This window comes from Macrobrachium nipponense, chromosome 26 (genome assembly GCF_015104395.2).
Source record: "Macrobrachium nipponense isolate FS-2020 chromosome 26, ASM1510439v2, whole genome shotgun sequence".
Classification (NCBI taxonomy): domain Eukaryota; kingdom Metazoa; phylum Arthropoda; class Malacostraca; order Decapoda; family Palaemonidae; genus Macrobrachium; species Macrobrachium nipponense.
In genome coordinates this window covers 43,614,979-43,632,751 of record NC_087215.1, presented here as the reverse complement: position 1 = coordinate 43,632,751, position 17,773 = coordinate 43,614,979, and the positions used below count along the sequence as shown (strand labels likewise).

General features: G+C 40.7%; 1 protein-coding gene across 1 annotated transcript in view; it reads right to left on the bottom strand.

Annotated features, from left to right (window-relative positions):
- The window catches only part of LOC135200235 (DNA-directed RNA polymerase II subunit RPB1-like), a gene marked incomplete at its 3' end in the record, with an annotated part of 87,865 nt that overhangs the window by 17,386 nt on the left and 52,706 nt on the right, over window positions 1-17,773 (bottom strand). Inside the window, 3 exon segments of the mRNA XM_064228675.1 lie at window positions 1,720-1,965; window positions 3,658-3,880; window positions 14,426-14,939. Of these exon segments, the coding sequence (XP_064084745.1) occupies window positions 1,720-1,965; window positions 3,658-3,880; window positions 14,426-14,939 (983 nt within the window).

Genomic DNA, 17,773 nt, shown 5'->3' with positions numbered 1-17,773 from the left:
TTTTCGTTTTCATCATTTTCACTGTCGGATGAATTTTCAACAACGTTTGTTGTGTAAGAATGTTACATAACTTTCATTTAGAGTATTGTTTCATGAATGAAAGTTTGTGCGTTCTACATCTAACCTTTTGTTCTGTAACGTTCCAGCCACATTTTTTTATAGTTTCAGTGGGAAAAATGTCCAATAAACTACAAGTGCGTACTTATCGCATTTCATTTGCGCTAGAGTTGGAAAAAGAAAAAACAGACGAAAAAACAACTCACGGCCGATGCTAAGTTGGCTTAGAAAGGATTATAGCCCTTTTACCCCCTGCGTTGAAAGACCAAAATTCCGTGTAAATGAACGACCAGCCAGCAGCGCGTTCTCTCGCTACATAGCGACTCAGCCAAGTGATTGGCGAATTCCTGCTTTGTTAGATATAACAAAATCAGGAAAAATTATGATAAAAAGGGTTCGGGAGGAAGTGTTTTTGTTTGGATAAGGTCATCAACACTTCCTCGGACCTAGAGAGAATACATTATAGAGGATTTACCTTGAAAGAAAGGTAGGAAAAATCAATCGTATATATACGTACCAAACGTCACGGTCAAAAACAACATCTGCTCTCCGTATATATACGTACTTAACGGCCCAGGTAGCGTTGGCGTGCTACGTATATATACGTACTAAACGGTTAAAGGGTTAACTCGACCGAAATGGTCAAAAACTGCAATTGTAAGCTACAACACTTACAGTCTAGTATTATTCAATCAATTACCTTCCTTTTGCAACAAATTGGAAGTCTCTAGCACAATATTTCTATTTATGGTGAATTTTTGAAAAACAGTTTTTTTTACGTCCGCATGTTACAAATTCATGCATTATTTTGTGATAATATTTTCTCTGTGTTGCCTTGATCGTTTTACAATGTGTTATATACCAAAATGATTGCAATTTAGCGTACAATACAATAGAAAAAATTAACTCGTTAGCTTTAACCGTTTTGCTCACAGTGCGATTTGTATACAATTATATATGAAAATTTTTTTTGCGCTGTCATATATCCCAATATTTATATAGATTAATGATATTTTTTACATTTTCTATGGTTGCATACTAAACTTCAGGCAATGACAAAAAAAAAGGAGCCAAAAATGAACTCTTAATCTTGAAAACTAAGCGTGCTGTGATTTAAAGAAAAAAAATTTTCCGCTTCGGCGCTCACTGGTGAACGCTGCCGGCATAAGGGAGACAATTCTTAAAACACCGCTTCGGCGTTTTAAGGGTTAACTGGACAATTGAAGTTATAATGAAACTACCTAAAAACAAAGAAATAAGATTGAAGTTTGTGACAATAACTTTTTCAAAAACATTTACCGTAACAGGCAAATTGTGATGATCCAATACAAAAGCATATCCTCCAATTTGTGGGGGGTGATTATAGAAATCTGCAAAACCACAATGAACTTCGATATGATTATTCATATTCATATTGTCAAATACCACAACTGGCAATAAATAAGAAAGAAATTTTCTCAATTTCCATCATTCACATTCTGGCCAGGCCCTTTAAGAAGTTGGATAGCTGGATGGGGAGAGACCTGAGGAAATGGATGAAAAGTAAAAAAAGTCAAGCAGCTGAGGGCTGAACAGATGATACAAAAACCTTTACCACTGTGTAATGTACTACCTTAATTTAATTATGTAAAATACATAAATTCCATGTAATGTAAGTCATACCTTCTCAAGAAAAACATCTCTTTTTGTTAGTTTTCTGACAGCTGTGAGTGTGTCCTGCACAATTCCCATGACTGGCTTGTTAGCCTGTGGTGTGATGATCATGCGTGGGGTCACATGAAGATTCTCAATTTCAGCCCTTGTTTCCATACTCTGTGGCACATGTAAATTCATTTCATCACCATCAAAATCAGCATTGTATGGAGATGTTACAGAAAGGTTCATGCGGAATGTTGACCACGGAAGAACCTGCAAAACAAGACAAATAACTCGATAACACTAATAACTAGAAATTATGACTAACATTGCTGCCTTCTAAGCACAAGAACATTAAAAACAAGTATTCATTTTCTTCTTCCTTCCTAAAAGGGGGCTGGTTTGCAAGTTAAGAGAAAATTATTTTAGAAACAGTTGACAGTTGGTTCTTTCAAAGACTACCAAAGAGACAGTTGGTTCTTTCAAAGACTACCAAAGAGACAAGTATAAAAGGATCAATGGTGCAAGACAAGTAATACAGTTGCATTAAAATTGTCAAATTGTAAAACTGCTCCAATAGGTTTGTCTATAATTATAAAATTTAGATGACACTGTGGTTCTTTCAAACATTAATATATAAAATTTAGATGACATTGGTTCTTTCACACATTAATATATAAAATTTAGATCACACTGGTTCTTTTAAATAATAAACTGCAAATGATGTTCATAATTCTCCAAGAATTTACTTTCAAATCTCAATATTTACTTCAGGTGGAAGATTGGCATTTACATTCAATATATTTCATTGGGCTGACTTGTAATCACTGCACACAATGTTGGGGTCAAGTAGGCAATTCATCAAATACAGATACCTTGGTACTCATTATTTGGTTCAAAATGCATGAACTGTCAAAAATAATGAGTGCCAAATAAAATGTTCCCATTAAGAATAATGCAAATTGAATTTACTTACGCCAGAATCTCGGAATACAGTGGACCCCCCGTATTCGCGTTCTCCAGATTCGCGGATTTCTCTGGGGAACGTTTCCCTGCATTATTCGTGGAAAATTCGTGCATTCGCGGTATTTTTCTATGATAAATATCCACAATTTCCTGGGTTTTTTTTTGATGAATTTCATCATAAAATGCACTTTTTGTGATAAAACTATTAAAAAAACCAAGTATGAACATTTTTAGTGGGTTTTTCTTGAGTTTTAACTAACAAAATAGGCTGTTTTTAGCATTTTCATAGGGGTTCCAAACATTCGCGGGTTCTAACTATTCACGGGGGGGTCTGGTACGCATCCCCCGCGAATACGGGGGGACCACTGTATAACTTTACATAGCATTTTATGCACTGATGGGCTTGCATTTTACTATTTACAACTCTAAATGCATCATCATAAAAAACATTTAGATTAAATAAAAATACATATTGCCAAATTGTATACACCATGAATGTAGAATAACTTCTTTAGATTCCACACATACTTTCTGCTAGCCTAGTCAGGGTTAGCCCAAGATTTATTGCCAACTGGACTTATTACTGCAGTTAAACAAGGCATTGCTGTAAGTACTTTATGTTTTGTCTATGAAGGTCACGAATATTTGCAATGTTTTTAGAAAAATATTACAGGTGGATAATAATTAAGATCTTGCAAAGTGTCTAAAGGGGAAGGAAATTCTATTACTGGCTTTTAACTTTAATGTGTGAGGATATTTATGATGTCACGTTGGTCATAGAGAACCACCTTTTTGAATTATTTATTTCAATTTAAATGGTCATTAGATTAGGAAGTTCAGACTGTGCTGGTTCTCTGCTAGCAACGTGATATATATCGAGATATATCAACTCAATATATCTAGATATTTACATTATTGCAGCATATAGATTTACAGAGCTTTTAACTTCACCTCTTCCAGACACAGGAGTACTCGAGAGCTAAACACTAAAGCACTTACTTTCACTCTGTGACCCATCATGGACATTTTATGCAGAGTTGGCTGTCGATTGAAGATGACCAAATCTCCATCTGTGATGTGCCTTTCTACTTTATAACCACACTGCAAATGGAGGTCAGATGGTTTGGGGTGGTACCTTAAATCTATACGTGCTCCATTATCACGAACTATGTACTTGGCCCCAGGATACTGGTTGTTGCCTCGCTTTACAAGCTCCTGCATTCTGTAATATAAAAATTTTTCTTTAGAAATCATGACTGGGGATAATACAAACCACTGTCTTCACTAGAAAATTTCACCAAGATATGTATTTGTAAGAGCAGAAAAACAAAGAATAAATACATAAAGAATTCTACCTTTCATCTAACTACCCAAAGCTATGTTTTCTTACCACAAAACATGTTTTTCATACAAACCTACTAACCATAATATGTATGACTAATTTCTATAAAGGAAATCCCTATTACATTAACCTGTTGTATAATGGGAAAAACAAAAAGAAAAACAAGCAAACCAACAGCCATTGCACATGGCCAGACCATCATCCAAAGCATCTCACTATCTCGCATTCAATGCATAAAAGAACCAAGCAGAAGGGTGCGGGGATGTGACAAAAGGCATTTCCCCTTCAGATTAACTCCAGGAGTCAGGCATAAAACTGCATGACAGTTCCATGATTAACTTTGCAGTTGCAACCAGATATCCTCACATTGTCTACTTATTTCATACCATGGTAGTAAATGAAATTTGGAGAAACCATCCATGACTTACATGGGCCATAAATAACAAACTGGTAGCTTATCAGGATAAGCTCTTGACTGGAAGGCCCCCATTCATTGCCTTTGCCTTTCTGAGGAAGGTGGAGCTGCTAATCTTGAATCTATTAAAGCCCATGTATCTGCAATTTTGGCCATCTTTGAGTTAGGGGCTGTTGTAAAGCAAGTTTGGTAGCTAGAGGTTTAATTTTGTTTGACAATAACAAAACTGAAAGACGTGTAATTTTATATCTAATATCTAACAATTCCAATTTATAAGGCGACAAAATACAGACAAACATATTTGAAGGGGTTAAGGAAATTGAATAAAACTGTTTATGGGCTCAAGGATGAAGCAAAAGCATGGTATTGTAAGGTAGTAAAAGAAGTGGAGGAGCTTAAAGGCAAGAGAATTAGACTAGAACCTAATATATTTTTTTAGAGAAAAGACAATAATTTGAATGGTATTTTGTATGTGCACACAAGTAGATGATTTTTGCTTTAGAGGAACAAAGGATTTTTAAAGGAAACCATTGGGAAATTGAAAGGGAAATTGCTAATTGGGTAACAACAAAGTAAATGCCTCAAGTATATATATGTAGAGTATAAGGAAAAATCTTTTAATCAGTGGCAGTATATAAATTCTATAAGAGCCATAAGCTAAAGGATTTACAGGTAATAGTGTTCGGAAAAAAGGAGTTAAGAGTAGGCCAGTTGAATTGGGTGTTGCTACATACCATGCCAGGAATATCATATGATGTTAAGTGAATTAATTAAAGCTTTTAAAGAAGGAACATCTCAAGATATGAAAAAGCCTATTAAAATTGTGAGAAAAACTAAGAACAATGGGAGAAGTTATAAGTAAGTTAGAAGAAGAAAGAAAGAAAGAAAAAAAAATGATTTATTGGGAAGCCTATGCATCATTTTGGAATGTAGAAGATATGCATACTCAATTGGGTTATGGTATATCCTTGACAGATGGCAAGAGGAGGAGTCCCATGTGGTGGAAGTTCAGGAAATACCAGAAAGTAGCAACATCCACTATTGGAGCAGAAGCTCTGAGTGTGGGGGAGGCTACAGAAGGATTGATATATTTCAAACATTTGTGGGAAGAGGTAGTAGGAGGGAGAAAATTAAAATTGTTGGTTAATACCTGTAGTAAAACACTAATGACTGCAATAAAAATAGAGTACTGGTGTAAGTAGTAAGTGATTAAAAGTAGATATTGCAGTAATAAGGGAAACTATAGAATCTGGGGAAATATAGGAGGTGAGATGGATAAAAGAAAAGGATAAAGTAGCTGATGTATTAACTCAAGCAGGGGTTTCAGAGGAAAATATTAGATATTACGTAGAGGGTATGGTTGGAGAATAAAGTAAATTAGGGGATTAGGTTAGGAAGCAGTCAGAAAGGAGAGAGAAAGATTTTAGTGTGATTATTAAAATTGTGAGAAAAACTAACATGATGGGCAAAGTGAGATGGAAGAAGAAAAGATTTACTGGGAAGCCTGTGCAGATGCTTCATTTGGGAATATAGAAGATGGTCATACTCAATTGGATTATGGTATATCCTTAACAGATGGTAAGAGAGAAATCCCATATGGTGGAAGTCCAGGAAATCCCAGAGAAGCAAAATCCACCATTGAAGCAGAAGCTCTGAGTGTGGGGGAGGCTACAGAAGGATTGATATATTTCAAATATTTGTGGGAAGTGGTAGTATGAGGGAGAAAATTAGAAGTGTTGGTTAATACTGATAATAAAACACTAATGACTGCAATAAAATAAGAGTATTGGTGTAATTAGTAAGATTAAAAATAGATATTGCGGCAATAGGAGAAACAATAGAATCTGGGGAAATAAAGGAGGTAAGATGAATAAAAGGAAAACATAAAATAGCTTATGTATTAACTAAAGCGGGAGCTTCACTGGGAAAATATCAGAAATTATGTACATCATCATGTCTACAAAAAAGCCCATATGCTACTGGCAGGAATGGAATGGAATGGAATATGGAACATAGGCCAAAGGCTCAGCACTGGGACCTAAGAGGTTATTCAGCGCTGAAACGGAAACCTAAACTAGAAAGGTTTGAAAGTGGTAACAGGAGGAAAATCTTAATTGCACAATGAAACAATTGTTAGGAGAGGGTGGATATCAAGATGGAAGAGGATATGAAAGGATGCACAGTAAAAAGGAATGAAAGGTGGTGCAGCTAAGGGCCGCAGGGATGCTACTGGTGGGGAGACAGCAATTACTATTGTGGAGAAACTAAGAAAATTAACAGACAAAAGAAAAGTACGGTAACCCAAGTGTTCTAAGCATATGTAAGGTAGGATAGGTCAGGCTTTGACAGTTGTTACGTCAGAGCATGAAGTGCATTTAGGACTTGCAGTATTTTTATATTACAAGAGGCTCTTCAAAACATAACTAGGGATCATCTGTACAAAAATCATTATAATTTTACCTTACATACAGACACCTTTTATGAAGCTTTCTCAACATATAAAAAATTCATCAGCATACTTCCCATAAGCAATGGAAAATGTTTCAACAACACACAGTACTATTACAAGGAATTCAAGATGACAAACATACCAAATTTGTAACTAATTTGTATTTTTCATAACTAACAAACCTGAGGTCTTAACATTAGGATTTACTAGCGCCAAGCTGGAAACCGTAGAATTAAATTACACTGTGAGATCCAGGGACTAATGGCATCTATACCAGGTCACGGGGCATGTATACCCAGAATGCCCACGGCTACCTGTGACCCATCAGTTATATTTCTAACCCAGTTTAGACTGCTAGGGGGAGGGGGTGGTTCGAGGTGGGCCTTTACTGTTAAGACCTCAGGTTTGTTAGTTATGAAAAATACAAATTAGTTACAAATTTGGATTTGTTCATACACGAAACAAACCTTCAGTCTTAACATTAGGATAGACTTACTATTGGAGGGAGGTAAGTCTCTACAACTGACTGGAAGTTTGCCACCTTATCCATTTCCGAATATATAGGGAAATTTTAGAGAATGGACAATGAACCTAGGACCAAAGATATAAGCGGATCTATTGGTTTCCTCCCACTGGGTGTAGATACCATTCTACTGTTTACTCTTGTCCCTTGCGACTGGATCCACCTTCACCCCTCTTTCCTTATTAACCAGAGGGTGTGTGCTACTGAAAAAGTATATCATCAGCTAAGATAGCTTCAAACGTATGGCTGACCTTATCTACCTGCATCTAGTCCGTTCCAGCACATGACGGTACTCTCCTTCATATTGCCCGTAGTTAAAGGAGTAGGAAGAAAGTAGTAAAGAAAAAAGGACCAGTCATCCCATTCATTCTACTTTCATACCTTCATCTTAGACTAGACGCAAACTGACCCGCCAGGGGCACTGGATGAACTATATCACTTGTTGGGCCGCCACCACTGGACCCAAGGAAAAGGTGTCCAAGGATCTATGGGCAACATCTTTCAAATAAAATGAGGTGAAAGTTGTTTGGCGCTTCCACACGCCAGCTTTCAGAATTTATCCACAGACATGTTCTTTTCTAAATGCCAGGGAAGCACTCACACCCCTGATGTCATGAGCTCTAGCTCCCACCTGGCTATCTGACCCTCTGTCTTCTGCAGTATAAGCATTTCTGATTGTCTCCCTTAGCCAAAATGATATTGTATTCTTGGACACTTCCTTCTTGTTCCGTCCTGTACTTACGAACAACCTCTGGCACCCCGGCTGAGGTGCCTTGTTCTCTTTAAGTACTCCCTTAGTGCCCTGACGGGGCACAGGAGCATTTCAGCTTTGTCGTTGTCTACAAAGTCTGCCAAGGAAGGTATGGTAAAGGAGTCGAATCTGCCGTCTACTATTGTTGGATTTTGGGTCTTTGCCACGAATTCTGGGACAAAACTCACACACCATTGATCTCCAACCTCTCGAGTGCTTTATGAGATATGAGAGGCCATGTAGCTCCCCCACCCTTTTGGTGAAGCCAGGGCCAATAAGAAGACTGTCTTCAGGTCAGGCTCCTATCCGTGGACTGCCTTAGTGGTTCGTAAGGGGGTTTTGTCAGACTACTCAGTACCTTGGTCAGATCCCAATCTGGGGCTTTTAGCTCCTTTGGTGGCATGAACTGTTCAAAGCTCCTCATCAGCATGGCCAACTCCCATGAAGACGATATGTCCACTCCTTCATTCGTAAGACTGAGGCTAGAGCAGCCCTGTACCCCTTCACTGCAGATTACAGACATATGTTTTTCTGTTCTGAGATATATCAGAAAGTCTGCTAACTGCTGAATAGTGGTACCGAGTGGAGACACGTTCCCCCTACGACACCAATCACAGTATGCTGACCACTTCCCTTGGTATACCGTCGCAGATGATTTTCTGATATTACCTGCCATCTGAGTTGCTGCTTTCTGCGAAAACCCTCGCTCTCGGAGGAGATACTTGACAGTCTCCACCCGTGAAGCGATAGGGACTTCACCGACTGGTGGTACCTCTCCACGTGAGGCTGACACAGAAGGTTGCTCCATGGAGGTAACTCTCTTGGCACATCTACTAGAGTTCCAGTAGGTCTGGAAACCACTCTGCTTTCGGCCATAACGGGGCTACCAGGGTCATCTTGAGGTTCTGAGACCGCATTACCCTGTTCAGAACCTGACGGATTAGACAAAATGGAGGAAATGCGTACAGTCCAGATTGTCCCAGGGGTGTTGTAGCGCATCTTCTGCTGCTGCCTCTGCGTCCGGGACTACTGAACAATACTCTTCCAACTTTTTGTTGTACCTGGTTGCGAATAGGTCTATGATCGGTCCTTCCCACAACATGAGCATCCTGTCCACTACCTGTTGGTTGTAGGGACCACTCCGTTCCCAGAATCTGATCCCTTCGGCTCAACTTGTCGGCCACTATGTTTCTTTTTTCCCAGGAATATACTGGCCTTGATGTCTACCAGGTTCTCTATAGCCCACTGGTGAAGTTGAACTGTCATCACATGTAACTGCCGAGAAACTAAGCCTCCTTGCTTGTTTATATAAGCTACTACTGTGGTGTTGTCTGACATCAATACCACCGAGTGTCCCTTTACTCTCTCCCTGAATTCTTGTAGAGCCAGGAAAGCTGCTTTCAACTCCAGCACGTTTATATGGAGTTCTCTGTCCTTGCAACTCCATTTTGCTGACACCATCAACTCCTCCATATGCTCCCCTCCCCAGCCCTTCTAGTGACGCATCCGAGAACAGCAAGAGGTCTGGGGAGGATTGTTGAAGGGGGACACCCACTGTCAGATTGTCGTCGTCCACCCACCACATCAAGTCTTTCCTCACTTCTGCCGACAAGGGAATTTGCTCGTACGGGTGATCTACTGTTGGTGACCAAAACTCCTTCAATCCTCCATTGTAGGGAACCGAAGGTGTAGCCTTCCTTGTGTACTAGCTTCTCCAGGGAGGTTAGGATTCCCAGCACCACCTGCCACTGTCTTTGCTGGCTGTGTCTGCTTTCCCAGAAAGGCATTCACCACTTTTTGTTTGCATTTCTGTACTCTTTGGTCTGTCGGGAATACTTTGGCTTGTGTTGTGTCTATCACCATTCCCAGATATTCCAAACGTTGACTTGGATCCAGCTGCGACTTCTGCTGATTCACCACAATACCTAGGCTTGTGACAAAGCTGCAGGAGGGGCCGCCCTGTCCCTGAGTAATTTCTCCCTGGACTTTGCTATCACCAGCCAATCGTCCAGATATCTTATCAGCCTGATCCCCTGAGCGTGCGCCCACGCCGACACGAGGGTGAACACTCTTGTAAAAACTTGAGGAGACGTTTGAATCCGAAGCACAGGACCTTGAACTCGAAAGCTTTCCCTGCAAGACTGAAGCGGAGAAATTTCCTTGAAGACTGATGACTGGTATCTGAAAGTATGCGTCCTTTAGATCGACTGTCAGCATAAAGTCTCCGATTCTGACTGCTTGTAGAACCGTTTTCGGAGTTTCCATCTTGAAACTGGTTTTCCTTATAAACAGATTCAGCGTTGACAGGTCTATTACTGTCCTCCACTCCGCCCCGTTGGCTTTGGGTACCAGGAAAAATCCTGCTGTAGAAGCCTTTTGTCGGACTGCATACTTGTTGCACAGCTCCTTTTTTCCATCATCTTCTTCACTTCGTCCTGCAAGAATAGTGGCCTTCTGAGATTTGTGGGCATAAGTGACGTGGGGTAATGGTTGATCTGTCAGGGGCGGGGTTACCTCGAACGGAATCAAATACCCGATCCTGAGAACATCCACCACCCACTGCTCTGCCCCTAGTTCCTGCCACACTTCCAGTGATTTGCCAGGCAACCCCCCACTGGTGTGGCCGAGTGATGGGAGCTCACCCATCCTATCTTCTTGAGCCTCTCCCCCTTCCCCTATTGCCCCTCCTCTGTTGTTTCTATTGTGAAAGGGCCGATGAGTTATCCTCTTTGGGGAAGAGGGTCTTGTGACTCTATTAGGGATGCATGGGTCTCCCCCCAACTGGGGTTTCTTCACGGAGGGGGGGGGGGGGACATCTGCTGTTGTCTTCCCTCCAAAGGAATAGTTTGACTGTTAGAGGTTTTTCCTAACTGCCTGTTGCACCAACCTATCGTTAGTGTCCATCCTTCTTCTATCTATCGCTTCTTCCAGTATGACCTCTGGCAACCCAGTAGTGGTTGCGATTCCAAGATATCCCCATTCCTCATTGCTAACAGGGAATCCAAATCCACATTGCGGCTTAGTCTAGCCAATGCTGCATCTCTCCTCATTAGCAGGATATTTGCCCAAACATTGGCACTTACGTTTGTCAGGTACGCGATCGCCTTGGACCCTGACTGTAGTAATCTAATAAACAATGGTTCATCCACTACTTTCCTTGTTGCTTCCGAGGATGCAATTTTCGCCACTGCTGTTGACCAAAGGTCTAACCAGGACGCAGCCTGAAAGACAGAAGAAGCTGTTGCTTCTAACGTGGCAGCCTCTTGGTACGTCATCGAAGGGCTCCATTTTAACTGATCCAAGGTTTAATCCAGGCCTTAACCTTACAACATTAGGGTTCATTTGTCTAGACAGCAAAGGGACCTTCGGTGTCGTATAATATTTCCTTTGCTTTATCATTGGAGGGGGAATAAATTTAAATGATCTATTAGATCTTAAGGAATTATCCCTCCCTGCAATCTTTGCGTTTACGTGTTGCAAGACCGATTCCGCATGACTCGAACAAGGCAAATTCATACGACACCTTGGTATCCCTCTTTAGTCCAAACGCCATGTCAATTCCAGGAGGAAGCATACTGGCCGGTGTTTCTGTCTTCTCCGAAAGGCTATTGAATTTGACGAATCAAATCAATAACCTCTGCATACGAGGGCCAGAAAACTCTTGTTTTCTCCTTCCTCCGGCTCTAGTGTACCCATCTCCCGTCAGAGAGATGTTGTCTCGCCTCTATCTTCTGACAGACGGCCCGGAATTCCACGGCCGCCTGCCCCTACGGCCGCGGCCTCTTTGATCTTTGCTGGCCGCTGTTGGCTCGATCCCAGATAGTCAGCAGGGGAACGGAGAACGTCTCACACTTTCTCTGCTCACGGATCTAGAGCGAGAATCTCGTCTAGATCTCCAAGATGAAGGGCTCCCTAAGACAGAGGTAAGTTCGTCTTTATTAGCATTGGCATCGTTTTCGAGCGTCGGCGAGCCCGGCCTCGGCCTTCTATCCAGACGGACACTGCCTTCCACGAACGTATCCGCCGAGGTTGCCAACTCTCTATTTTTCGTACTTTTAATAGGAGCCTTTATCGTCCTTCGTACGTATTTTGAACGGCCTTACGGGCGAAACTGGGACCTGCATTCCATCCTCTGCTGCACCTTTCGCCGCCAACGTCGATTTTACCAGAGGTATCGCAGTTTTTGCGATCCGAACTGGCAACTTCCGCCTCGGCACCGCTAGCTCGCCGGCCGTCACCCTCTCTCGCTTGTTCGGACTCTTGCGAACGGCTTCGTCTGGCAACCTTGTGTTTAATAGCCACCGATTTTCCAGACCTTCTTGCTGACTTGGAAATGACAGTCTTCGTCCGAAGAAGAGGAAGAATTGATTCTTCTCCTCTTGGCCCGAGGATCCGCTAGAACTCCCGAATCCTCCTCCAACGCTTGACTGGCGCTCGCGTGACGTTATCGGACTTAGCGTGACGCCGAACTAGGAAGAAGACGAAGAAGGCGAATCACACTTTTTCTTTTGTCTCTCTTATTCATTCTCTCCTCTATATCCTGTAACTTCTGCATTACAGTTTGCATTGACGGATCAGAAGGCGTATTAGCGTCTGGGTGCAGCGAAAAAGGCCGAGAAGAAATCGGTCTGTGACGTCATCACGCCTGCCATCTCAGAGTGTGAACGTATGTTGTGACGTCATCGCTCTCGTAGGGAGAGACTGAGAGGTTTCTGCTGGTAACCGCACGTTTGCTGCCAAATTACCTCCCACGTTCTGCATCGCTGTAAATACTGAGTGGGATGGAGAAGCAGCGGCATTAATTCCCATAAAAATTGCAAGCCCGGGGGATGAGGAACCCATCAGCGCTGCCGACCCTGCTGGAACCGTGGACGTCATATAATGCGCAAGCAGACCATCCAAGGTTTGGTACGCCTGGTGTAGGCCTAGCGCTGACCACGTACCATCTAACCTATGCGCTTGCGTAGCAGGAAGCCTGGAACAAAGATGGCGGATCCCCCCTCTACTTGCTGGGAACAAGGAAAGAGTGCAAATTATTCATAAAATTACCCAAGGCCCATCTCCTGACGTTTCCGATACAGAACCGCTAGGAGAAAACCGAAGGGGTATGAGGGACAATCAAAAGCAGGTGGAGAAAAAAAACATATGGAGCAGCCTGGTTTATTACCGATAAACAAAAAGAAGCGGTAAGGTTTGGGGGTCAATCCAAAGATGGCGTCACCCCCTTTCTTTTGTATTTGGCTTTTTCCCAATAGAACTTCTTCCACTGTTCCACCGACCAACCGCGACAAACAGAACACGGATTAGTAACCGTACATACGTTTTTCCCTGCACCTACTACACGTTGGATGAGGATCCGTCGACACCGAGTTAGGAACCTAGAACAAGGAAGCCACTGACTCCTGGGCATTTCCTTGTCTCCTCTTCGAAGCGGTAGACGATCCCGATGTTGAGGCAAAATTCTCCATCATACCACGTATACACTCTTACCACACACTGATCACACTTGGAGAAAGAAAAGGAATGAAAAAATGAAATGGATAAAGAACGGGCAACTGAAAAAACCGGCTTTAAATGAGATAGACAGTAACACGTCTTATCTTAAAGGCGTAGGAAAATAACTGATGGGTCACAGGTAGCCGTGGGCATTCTGGGTATACATGCCCCGTGACCCTGGTATAGATGCCATTAGTCCCTGGATCTCACAAGTGTTTTTAATTCTTCCACCGGTTTCCAGCTTGGCGCTAGTAAATCCTAATGTTAAGACCGAAGGTTTGTTTCGTGTATGAACAATCAGGTATTAAGTCCACCAAAATATTACTAAGTATGTACTGTGTCCTTAGCTAAAACTAATAACCTTCATGAGGATGATACTATTTACACAAGGTAAGAAACTTTTGAGCTATGCAATAAGTGTACATGAAAACACCATGTTCATCATTGGAGGGAAAAAAAAAAAATGAAAATGAAAATGAAGTGATACACTAAATGATGAATGGAGACCTACAAAGGAGACTTTTTTACTTGAATCAAATTGTAGGCTTAGTTGAGAAAATAAGGTTACAATACATATTTGAAAATCAGACCTATTGACTAAAACCACATGGCTTTTATCTATGACAAATCTTGATAAAATAATCTAGAAAATACCAAGTATAAGTTCTAGTAATGCAGTGGTTTGTGTTTTTGACAAAATGTATATCATAACTTCCATCCCCATTTTATATTAAAAAACTAGTATTTCAAGTTATTTCATTATGGGAAACACCTGAAATCCACACACTCACTTTGTAATATTGAACGGTGTGACAATTTCTGGATAGGTAAGATTCTGTGCGATTGACCTCGGGACCCCGACTTGATCAATACGTAGATTTGGATCTGCAGTAATGACAGTACGTGCTGAGAAGTCAACACGCTTACCCATGAGATTACCTCGAATTCGACCTTCTTTACCTTTTAACCTTGCTTTGATTGCTTTCAAAGGTCTTCCTGACTTCTGCAAGGCTCTAGGCATACCTGGCATATCATTGTCAGTAAGAGTTGCAACATGAAACTGAAGCATCTTGATATTTTCAACAATAATGTGTGCAGCAGCACCTGCTTGTTCATTTCGAATAAGTTCATTATTTGCCTTGATGATGTCTGCAAGTTTGTGCGTAAGATCATCCTGATTTCGAGCTGAACCATGCATAACAACAGCAGGCCGAACAGGAAGAGGTGGTACTGGTAACACTGTCAAGATCATCCAATCTGGGCGGGCATATTTTGGATCCATACCCAACAAATAACATTCTTCATCTGAAAAATTAATAAATATTAATACCTCATCAATTCAAAAACTAACGCCCACATTCCTAGGGCTCTAAAGCTAATTCTTTGGTAGAAAATAGAAAATATATATAATACTAGTACTTGCTCTGCAATTTATCCTAACAACTTCAGAATTATGCCCTGACAAAATACTAGATTAAAAATTAGGGAACTAATCATTACATTTTTGGTTAAATTACTGAAATCATTAACTTTCTTTTTTATTACTTATTAGCAAGACTTACTGATTATTAATTGAAAGTGAACAGGTGCAAATCAAAATAATATCAATTAATATGGAATACAATAACACTTGGGCAGGCAAGACAAAATTAGTATGGAATACAGCGTTACACAAAACGAAAAACACTTGCAATTTTCATTAATCAATCTTCAACTAAAATGACAGACTTTTCAGTTTTACAGAAACAGTCCTACCAAGATCTCTGGCACTAAGACCATGTCAAGCTAGGTAGCCCTAAATATTACTCATCTTTATCTCTTATGAACATCACTTCCCAGGAAAATTTGCATTAAACGCAATCCACTTCTAGCAACATCAGTGGGTCAGAAATTGAAGACACGCTACTTAGGCTGCTTGACCCGATCAATATAAATTTAAGTAAAGTTTAATGACACAAAAAGCCAAACCAAGCTATAATTCTGCTCAGAATATGAAAGTTGTTAAAACCATTCTAGACATCTGAGGCTGATAGGTGATGTGCCCAGAGATTGGGGCAAAGAAACCATCGGATGCTAAAATGACAAGATCTAACTGACCAACCCATTAGGTTGGAAAAAAGATGAGTAACTAACTACCCTATTAGGGTGATACTGACAAACAGTGGTTGTATGGGGGGTTAATTCTATGAAATATGGATAAAAGGCAAGTTCACTTCTATGACATTATTGTTTAGAAAATTATTATTCTAGATATGAATAAGTATTTTTGGCTATTTAGCTTGTCAAGCATGAACATGTTTTTGGACTAATTTATGCTTGTTGAAAAGGTTATAGTAGCGACACCTGATATATATTCAGCTTAGTCAGTGCTATGCTATTTCTATTTTCTGTTATTTTGGTGAAATGTGGGCATTGTTCCATGTATGGGAAATGTGTTTGATTTTAGAAAATGTCTTGATGTATTTAAGTTGTGTTGTGACGTCATAGAAGGCAAGACGGTAGTGGTGTGGAGTGGAAAAGTAAACTATAACAGAGCGTGGAGAAGAGGACACAGACCTGGTGTTTGGTAGGGTTAAGATTGAACTCTCTGTCTTAAGGGAGTTTGTGGGTTGTAAGTCAAGTTGTAGTGTTGTTCAAAGTCATAAACTGGATTATACAGGGACCGAGGAACGTGAACAGGTGGGTAGATTGCAGGATTGTTGGATAAAGGAAAAATTAGGCTTGGAAAATATTCAACACCTACTGTAACATGTTTATGCAAACGATAATTGCCTTCAATAGGCATTCTAACTGTTGACCACTGAAGCAGTATGTTGACACTTAATCCATTCTACTACTGTTGAAATCAGAGCAACCAGATATGCAGATGCATATAGTGTCACAGCAGGCACCACTGCAATCCTATCTATGATTTCAAATCATCTTCACACCACTTGAAATGAGCAGACATTTAATTCCTTTCTTCTCCAATGGGCTGAACAAGGTGATAAACACAATATATGCTGGCACTTTCACCTAAAAATGGCTAATAACCTCCATCTTCGGGAATTGTCGAGCACCGAAGCTTATTTTATTCAGCTATTGAGAACATAAAGGAGAGGAACCAAGAATATGCAATGGCATGTCACTGCACTTCTAACTGGAACTTGTTTGTGTAGGATACTCCCCAAGTGCATTTTTCTGGTTGTGATGCTTACCTCTTTCTTACAAGGGCAGATCAGGGGAAAGACTATAGGCTACTGGCTCCTATTCTTGGTCCTTCCTAAGTGTAGACAACTGTTCCTACCTAACTATATACGATACAACGCAAACCATTTTTGAGCTGGCTGGGCAATGTAGGTCAGCTTATCATAACTGAGCACCATTTGATGACTAAGGTTTGATTCTTGGTGGATTATGGAATGGTCTGTTGTTTTGGAAGAAGCATGATTTAATATCACAAAGAGTGAGTGGGTCATGCTCCTTCCAAGACACACATCATTGTTCACCAAGGATCAACACATAATGCTGAAACAGCCCAGGCCAAATGAATATAAAAAAAGCTGTAAGCTTTAGCAGGTTATGATACCCCTAGCGAGAAGAAAAGAACACTGGAGAAAAATGAGGGCTCAGTTGTAAAAGAAATATGTGAGAAGGTACCCAACTACACAAAGGTTACCTGAAAGCACTTACTCTTAAAAGGCTCCCCCACAAAAAAGAAATAGTGCAGAAGAAAAATTTTGATTATATAGGGTAAGAAAATTCACCATGCTGCAGTGGGAAAGAAAAACCTGTTTTGTCAGACCTTCCAAATCTATACAAATGAGAGAGAGAGAGAGTAGAGAGAGATGGGAGAGAGAGAGCGAGAGAGAGAGAGAGAGAGAGAGAGAGAGGAGAGAGAGAGAGAGAGAGAGAGAGGGGGGGGGGGGAGGGGGGGTAAATCCATCATTGTCAAAACAAACTGTCCAATAAAGTGTTTCACCGCCTGCACAAGATAAATCTCGGGGACAAAATGATGGAATTAAGAAATTTGATGCCCTAATGGAAAAAGGAGTAAAAACTCAACTGTATGATCACTAGAGGATAGGAACCCTTCCAACAAAAGTTATACTAGATATATGAATAAAATATTGGTTTATCGAAACTGAATTGTCTTTCAT